Source organism: Berghia stephanieae, chromosome 14 (assembly GCF_034508935.2).
Source record: "Berghia stephanieae isolate SIO BIC M18660-M18661 chromosome 14, UCSD_Bste_1.3, whole genome shotgun sequence".
NCBI lineage: Eukaryota > Metazoa > Mollusca > Gastropoda > Nudibranchia > Aeolidiidae > Berghia > Berghia stephanieae.
This window is the reverse complement of record NC_088373.1, coordinates 14620090-14628432: the sequence shown is the minus strand read 5'-3', so window position 1 is coordinate 14628432 and position 8343 is coordinate 14620090. Positions and strand designations below refer to the sequence as shown.

Sequence of the window (8343 nt, the reverse complement as noted above, 5' to 3'; positions counted from 1 at the left end):
GTTGTGGTTCAACATGATAAGCTGTGAAATTGTCATGGTATGTCGATTCTGATGACCTAAACTTAGCGAACACTGACCACTGACCACTTCAAATGCCATTCACAATTTTCACTAATTTGTGTGGTGCACTATTGACAATGCTATCATGATCTATATTGAGGGGTGATATGAATGTATGATTTCTTATTTCTGCTCTTATAATATCAACTGCTTTTTGTATTGCAAGATCATCATTTGAATCTAAATCGGCAATAGCTGCTTGTGAAATAATATTCCCCTCTTTGAAAGTAAGCAAGACTTCCCGCCCATCCCTGTATTCCATTAAAGAAGGAACTCTCGATAGTAAATTTTCTTTGAATCTAGTTTATGTACATATACATCCGACCAATTTATGGCATTTAATTTTGACAAAAGTAAATTGTAGAGATCATTCAGCTTAAACACAACATTTGTGTCTGTGCGAGCTTGTTGTTGATCAATAAAATTGACAATATCCTGTTTGCATTCTGCAATGTGTGTTTTGTATTTGTTGTCTGAAGTATTTTTACATCTAAAATCGTCTGCTCTTCTGTGGAACAGTATAAGGCAAGGCTTATGATACTTTGCTTCCACCGCAATAAGATCACCCTCCGCAAATACTCTAAGAATACTTGTATCTGAAAGAAGGACAGCTTCCTAGTAGACTTTTTGTGAAAGAGCAAGAGTCCGGACCTCAGTCAATTCCCCTTCACAACCCTTACAGAACAAGCAGTGTTTGCTTACATGTGATGTGTTTAATGTGCCTCTTGTATCAGGACTTGCAACTGCTTCACTATTACATTGATTTATCTTCTTTGCAAGCCTTTTGAGTTTTGATTTATGAAACCTGTGTCTGCAATTCTTATGGTAAAGTCAATCATTGTCTCTCAAAAAATTAGCAAGACATTTCACAGGTTGGTTAATATTGAATTTCAATGCTATTGGCAATCTACCTGAGTCATGAAAAAGTTTGATATCCTCAGAAATGGCAACATACGTGTCTTCAATACAATTTAACTTGGTTGCTTTTTTAGGGTTTGTGAGAGGAGAATTTTCAATGGTTTCTTGACAAAACAGGCACTTCGACCAGTCAATTTCAGGGGAAGCTTGATCGAGTCTTGGAACTTTGTTCAGATTTTTACAGTCGACAATGGATGTCTGCCGCTTCTTTCCTCCTGCCATATTAGCGCATTCTAGGAAGGAAAGAAAAATAAATCAAAACCCCATGACATACTCAAGAGACAATATTTAAAATTATTTCCTACAAAAGGGTGAATTACATAGTTTATCAAGTTACAGAAAATGTTACCATCTTAAGGCGATATAGGGTAGCTTGAGAGCTGACAGAATGAACAAGTTTGTGTGCGTGCGAGTGTGTGTGTGTGTGTATGCGTGTGAGTGAGTATTTGTGTGTGTGTTTGCGTGAGAAAGGTTAAACACATATTAGTTGACGGGGCTTGGATAGCTCAGTGGTAAGATTCTCTGCAAAACAACAATAAAACAACAACAACATCAACACACACACAACGAACACATAATTCCAAATACCTGTTAGAATGGAACTTTAGTCCTTGCAATCTTGACCATTCAACAAATCAAACTAGCATTCCAATTTGACGAGGTCCCCAGGCATGATGCTTATTAATTTTAAGGAAACAAAGGACTGTGAGGCTGGCAAGTCGAAATATAACAAACAAGTCAATACATTGTTTTAAAAAACCAAACCTGAACATGCAAAAGGTAAAGCAATGTGTGTGAATATTAGAGTGTATTGGTAGAATTGTATGTGGAGATGTTCTTTTTTTGATCAACTGAGTTAATAATAAATTAGTTATCTTTTTTTCTTTCTCGGTCAGCAGTAATGATAAACGCCGTTATTCTATCATCAATCATCGACAGGCTAATCTATATCTAATCGAATCTAAAAGGGTCTAAATTTAGTACTGACATAACACATGCAACTTATATTATACTAAGATAGAAAAATATGTTCAGATCCAAGCATGGGCCATAATCTTACTCTATCTTTTGCATCCTGGAGGCTTATTGTGTGTGTAGAATGATATGACTGTGACTCAGCTTTGATCTGACCCAATTTTTTTTTCACAACTTAATTCTTTTGTCATACATTGCGCGATACTTATCGCACTAGCACGCGCATAAAGTAAAATAACATCACGATGATATAAGACATTTATAATAGATGAAAAAGATTGTTCCTTACCTTTTCAATGAATGTCGATTGCACAAAATAAAATTGTAGTTTGTTGACATCGTTTAAAAGACAAAACTCATTCTCTCAGTTATTTTTTAGACAACACATGATGCCATTGTCGGTAGATAGATCTGTCGTTATCTCGAAGGGAGAGGCGGTGACAGATGACAAAACCGCATTTCGATTTAGCATTATTGTACTGTACACAAAAGAAACCTCTTTAACTGCTTTAAATATTTTTTAGTCTCTTGTTGTTGTTTTTTTCGTTTACAGGCGCTAAGACATCCTAGTACATACTTAGTAAAGGATAGGTCGTCCTAATGACTCATAGTTTTATTGCACGGGCAAAAAAGGACAATTTTTATTGGGGGTTTTTCCGCGGTCAGAAGACAAAAAAATGTTTTAAAATAATTAAAAGCTAGATTTTTGGGTAAATAATAATGGAAAACATTAAAACAAACATATGTCCACGATCAAAAACAAATCAAGATGTTCTTAATGGGTGAGAATGTTTTTTAAAAATACTTTTGTCATCGAGCGCCAAAACGTCACAAAGTGCGCGTTTTCACTAGACTTTACGACGAATTTTAAGGTCTTTTCAATAAAAATTGTATTTGGAGCCACCTATTTTTCGAATCTTCATAATTTTCTGCACCAATTTGTATACTTAGTTTGCTGGTTACAAAAAGTGCACAAAACGCACGGAACTTGCCGCTAAGAAAACGGACTAACAAGACCGAAGGGCTAGAGCTCAGGTGGTCGCTGGTTCGGATAAGGAAGTAAGTAAGTAAGTAAGAAAAAATAAAATTTTAAGAAGAAAAAAAGCATCAAATGTTAAAGAATTTGACTAGAGATAAGTACATTGAACTAATCCCGTATATAATATAAATAATATAATATAATATATATATATATATATATATATATATATATATATATATATATATATATATATATATATATATATATATATATATATATATATAATTGTCTGAGTCCTCTATTTTGTATTGAAGAGTAAGATAAACGAATCATCACTTCATTCTTTATTCATTCACAATTCAATTTAATGCCAATCTTCTCCACAGAGGTTTTAACTGCGAGTTAGGGGTCGCTGTGATGCCCTCGGGAGTCTGTTTCCACATGGAAGAGATGGAACAAAGCTGGGGTCAAGATTACACGAAGTTAGCCTTTGATCTCGCTGACATCCTTAAGAAAAGTGGGATCACAGAGGAAATGCTGGTGCTCCTCAAGGCCATCTCCATCCTCTCACCTGACAGGTTGGTTGGTTGGTTAATCAGTTAGTGGGTTAAAAAAATGTTTTTTTTTAAATTGAGCATTTATATAGCGCAATATCCACTTTACGTGCTCAATGCGCTTTACAAGGGGTCCCTGGTCAACAGCAACATTTAACATGTAGGACGAGACATGACGCCTGTTAGGCGATATTACAATTTTTCGGACAAAGACAACGCTGTTAACTGCCAGGTACTCATTTTACACCTGAGTACGGTGAGAGAATGTGAGTAAAGAGTCTTTTCCAAGGACTCAACTAAGCGCCGAGCGAGGCTCGAACCCAGGACCTTCCGATCCGAAAGCGAGTGTCATACCACTAGACCACATAGCCGGGTTGGTTGGTGTCTCTACTTTGGGAATGTTTTTGGCGTTGGTTCAGTACCTTTGTTATAAGTTTCGTAGTGAATCCTCACCGTATTGCTGCTGAGCCCGCGGACTTTTGCACGGATTGCGGACGCAAAATTAATTAGGGGAAAATGTTTTCTGATTTGCATCGCAACCACATTTGCATGTTTTGCAAATTTTTGACAAATTATTTGGTATTTGATTTTTTTTTTTTTCGAAATTAGCGTACCCCGCGGTGATGATGATTTTTATTGTAATTTTGTTTTCCCAACTTTGTGCCTTTTCCAAATCAGCATAATTTCTGGCAAAATTTGCCATTTTTTGTCCCATAATTTGGCCTAATTTCGAGTTTGAAATTGCGAAAATCTGCGGGGATATTTTATTACACGGGTTGCATGTAGTTAGATGTGATACAACATATTTAAAAACCTGCAGAATTCTTGCTTTTTTTTTTTTTTTTTTTTGCAAAATTTACTTATTTTCTTCTGCAAAATTCATCTTTTTTTTTTTTTAAATTTTGAAATATTTTTTGGCCATAAACCGCGGGGTCAAGTATTGTGAATACATGTGGGGTTTTTTCTTTCATTCTGTCTAATATTTTTACTTTTAAAATATCGACCGAACTAGGTGTCACTCATCTTTTCGAAAATTCTCAAACCTGAGACTTCAAAGAGTTGGTTATTTCGGGTTGTAATCTTCAGAAGCCGACAGTGGCCTTATAGTGGTGTTTTGGGCTTCTTTCATGGCATGTTCCAGGCTTATTTTGAATAAGACTGGACTGTGACAGTCTCCTTGTGGTGTACCAACATTACTTAAAAATGGCTTTATTACAGTAGCCCCAGAAATTCTTCTTTTTTTTTTTCTTTTTTTTTTTGGGACTACAGAGCAGGAAATGAATCATTCTTAATTCATCGGCATCTACTATATTTGAAAACATCAATTAGCGTTGTCAAAAGCACCTGACATGTCAATCAATGACAGTGACTATAAGATTATTTTCTCAGCGTTGGCCTTGCTTCAGTCATAAATTTGTGAGCGCTAACTACGTCTGATATTATTGTTGTTACCATTATTATTACTATGGAAATGATGATGATGATTATTATTATTTATTATTATTATTATTATTATTATTATTATTATTATTATTATTATTATTATTATTATTATTATTATTATTATTTTATTATTATTATTATTATATTTTTATTATCGTCATCGTTATTTTTTATTTTTTTAAATTTTACCTCTGTTGACTGAAATTTTTTTTTTCTCTATCGAATAAAGATGCGAACTTCAAGACCGAAAGAAATGCGAAAAGACCCACTGGCTGCTCATCCGATGCCTCACTAACCATTTGGAGTCGACCCTGCCCAAACCGGGAAGCACGACCTTTCCTGGACTCGTCGCCATCTTAACTTCACTGCGGAACCTCAGCGAGCTCGCGCAAGCGCACTTGTCCAAGGGAATTCTCGACCTTGAAGTTGACCGTTTAGGTCGCAACATCTTGTCAGAACCCGTGACGCCATTTTGATCTGTCATGCATTATTTATTTATTTATTTATTTATTTATTTATTTATTTGTTTGTTTGTTTTTTGTTTTATCTTATTAAAGGCTGAATATAGGGAATGAGATTAGCGGAAAAGTAGCGTCCCTTGATTGGACGTCACCCATAGTCTGTGACGTCACCGGCGGAAAAGTTATTAGAGAGAGAACGTCATTCTGGTTGTGCGCATGCGTCTCTCGTCTGCGTCCAATCAAGGGACACTACTCTTCCGCTTATCTCATTCCCTATTGTAATTATGTTTAAATGCCTTATACATTAGTTTATACTTACAAAATCTCAGATACGATAGCTTGTATTGTATCATTCACAGACAGTTTTACATAACTTTGGATGTAAGGAAAAATGTATCAATAATGTAAAGTCCAAAATTACTATCGTAGAATACTGAAGTTATTGAAAACTGTTCATGATCGAGTGAATCATAAATGCACAAAGTTCATAGTATAATGAAATATTAATTACAACAATAATCACGAAAGCAGCAACGATAAAAATCATACATATCCAAGTCTGTGATAAATTATCATGATTTAAGGTTGTCTCAGATGTCATGCACTTTACTTGTCAACGTTTACAAGCCAGTCTACAAATCATGAAACTGGGTGGGGATCCTGACCTCCCATAGTGGGCAGGGAGGTACATACTGTGTCTTCTATACCCTTATATCTGTTTTCCAACATGCTCTCTGCCTTTGTCTTGGAATGAGATTACTTGGTTTTTTCCTGGCCCTGGTCGGAGTCCTGGCTCAAATGCATAGTTATGGTTTTGGGAGATTATATTTTTTTCCTTGTAAATCATCTCTCTGTTATGTATTATTATTTTTATTTTGAATGTATAATGTAAGCATTTGAGTGTGTTCCTCTTTGTTGGATTTTGTGCTTGTGTCTGGATGAGACTTGTAGGTGATTTCAAACTAAGTACATTGGTGGTATGCTCTTGGAATCTACATCTGATCCCTATTTGTTCTCAGTTCCCCTTTGTCTTACTTTTTCTTGGGTGCTTTAATTGTAATTATAGAACTTTTTACTATCCCATTTTCTTCCTTTTTACTGGCGCTGATATAACCTAAATGTGTTGCAAGCGCCGTAAAACCCTTAAAAACAAACAAACAAAACAAATCATGAAAGTAATGGAAACAATTATATCTACGTGACAATGCAATGTTTAGATATGGATAAATAACTAAATAAACAAACAATTAAATGAATAGTTAAATAAATAGATAAATGAATAATAAATTAACGAAATCAAATTAAATTAATCAATTAATTATTTTTTTAAAAACCAAAATAAAATAAAACATATTAGTCATACTTAAATCTCAGAGACGTTGACTCCCTATTAATCAAGATTTTAAACTGATTCAAAGAACATGCATTTTGTGTGTTAAAACGGAGACTATTCCATGTTACATATTCTTTTTTTGTTACATTAAGTGATAACAACTTTTCGATAATTTCATTTTCCGAAATAGAAAAATTGTTATTGTTATTGTCAACGTCAGTTTTCATTTAGTTAGACTCTTTAACTATGATTAACTTATATGCGTCCTATCCAAAGGGCAGCAAGAATTTCTAAAGTCCGTATCACACTATAGAAGATAAATCCCGGTTCGTTGTGCCTTATGGCTCCGAAAGACTTTAGTTCATATTATATATTATGTGACTGAAAATTCATTTGTAAGCATTTAACCCCTCTCCTTACCAACTACAGGAAAATCGTTACATTCGTTACGGTACAACCAACATTTTTCTTATTCAAATTTCTTTTGTGTACATCATAAAATAAAATAAAAAGAACAGTGTGTTGTAGAGTATATTTTTTGTTAAAGAAATTATGTATCGCTAGAACTTACTGCTGTTGTGTTTGAGTGGTAAAAAAAAAAACCAACTATTTTTGTGTTAGTTGGGTGTGAAGTTTTGGGGTAAAATCCTGAAAATGGCTGGTAAGGAGAGAGTTAAATCAACCCGACACACTGATTTGGACCGCTGAGTTCCATTGTGTTTATCCAACACACATTGTAAGCCCTTGACATGACAGACATATTAGTTACAGTGGATGACATAATCAGTCGGATGGTGAAAAGGTTTGAACTGCGATATTGCCAAGTTTAGTTAGAAGCTCAATTTTTATTTTTTAAATGAGATCTTGTCATAAATGATTAAATTAACCCTTTTTGGACATCTTCGGGAAATATCAAAGCTTAATTTCACTTCGAAATATTTTTACAGCTAGTCAAGTTGAAAAAGAATGAAATTTGAGAAAAGTTGCTGGATACCTTTCCCATATATCTGACCTTAACTTCATGAAAAATCACTCGATTTACTTCAAACAGAGATTAAATAGAGCATATTCTTTCCTAAAATTATGAAAAAAAAATGCAAATCAAAAATGTTCACCTTCCGACTGATTATGTCACGCACTGACTGACACAATATGTGTGGGAGGGAGGGAGGGATGCGATAGTTTTGTATATTTTAATTCAACTCAACCTCTGTCTGCAAGCCAGCCCCGCCGCTGAGCGAGCACGGGATTAAAACGAAGTGTCGATAACGTTGTCTGTGTATTTTTTTATGACTTTGGGATTAAATCACATGCTATTGATATGGTTAAGTGTATAATATAATATAATATATATTGACATCATCGTGTTAGATCGCATTACCTATACATAACAATATCGACAGTATGATTATATATATATATATATATATATATATATATATATATATATATATATATATATATATATATATATATATATGATAACTTCGGGATTAATTCGCATGTTGTCGATATTATTATGTTATAAATTTGATTATTCCAGGACTAAAACGAATACCTACTATCGACATTGTGATGTGTGTTTATATGTGACCCATGGTCTCCAAACGGTAATAT

At 34.2% G+C, this 8343-nt stretch overlaps 1 protein-coding gene across 1 annotated transcript in view; it reads left to right on the top strand.

Moving 5' to 3' along the window:
* The window catches only part of LOC144960129 (uncharacterized), a 36032-nt gene extending 30538 nt beyond the window's left edge, over positions 1–5494 (top strand). Inside the window, exons 4-5 of the mRNA XM_078893107.1 lie at positions 3322–3513; positions 5162–5494. Coding sequence (XP_078749233.1) covers positions 3322–3513; positions 5162–5408 — 439 coding nt within the window. The 3' untranslated portion in view covers positions 5409–5494. The remainder of the gene's footprint in view (positions 1–3321; positions 3514–5161) is intronic.
* The last annotated feature ends 2849 nt before the right edge of the window (positions 5495–8343 follow it).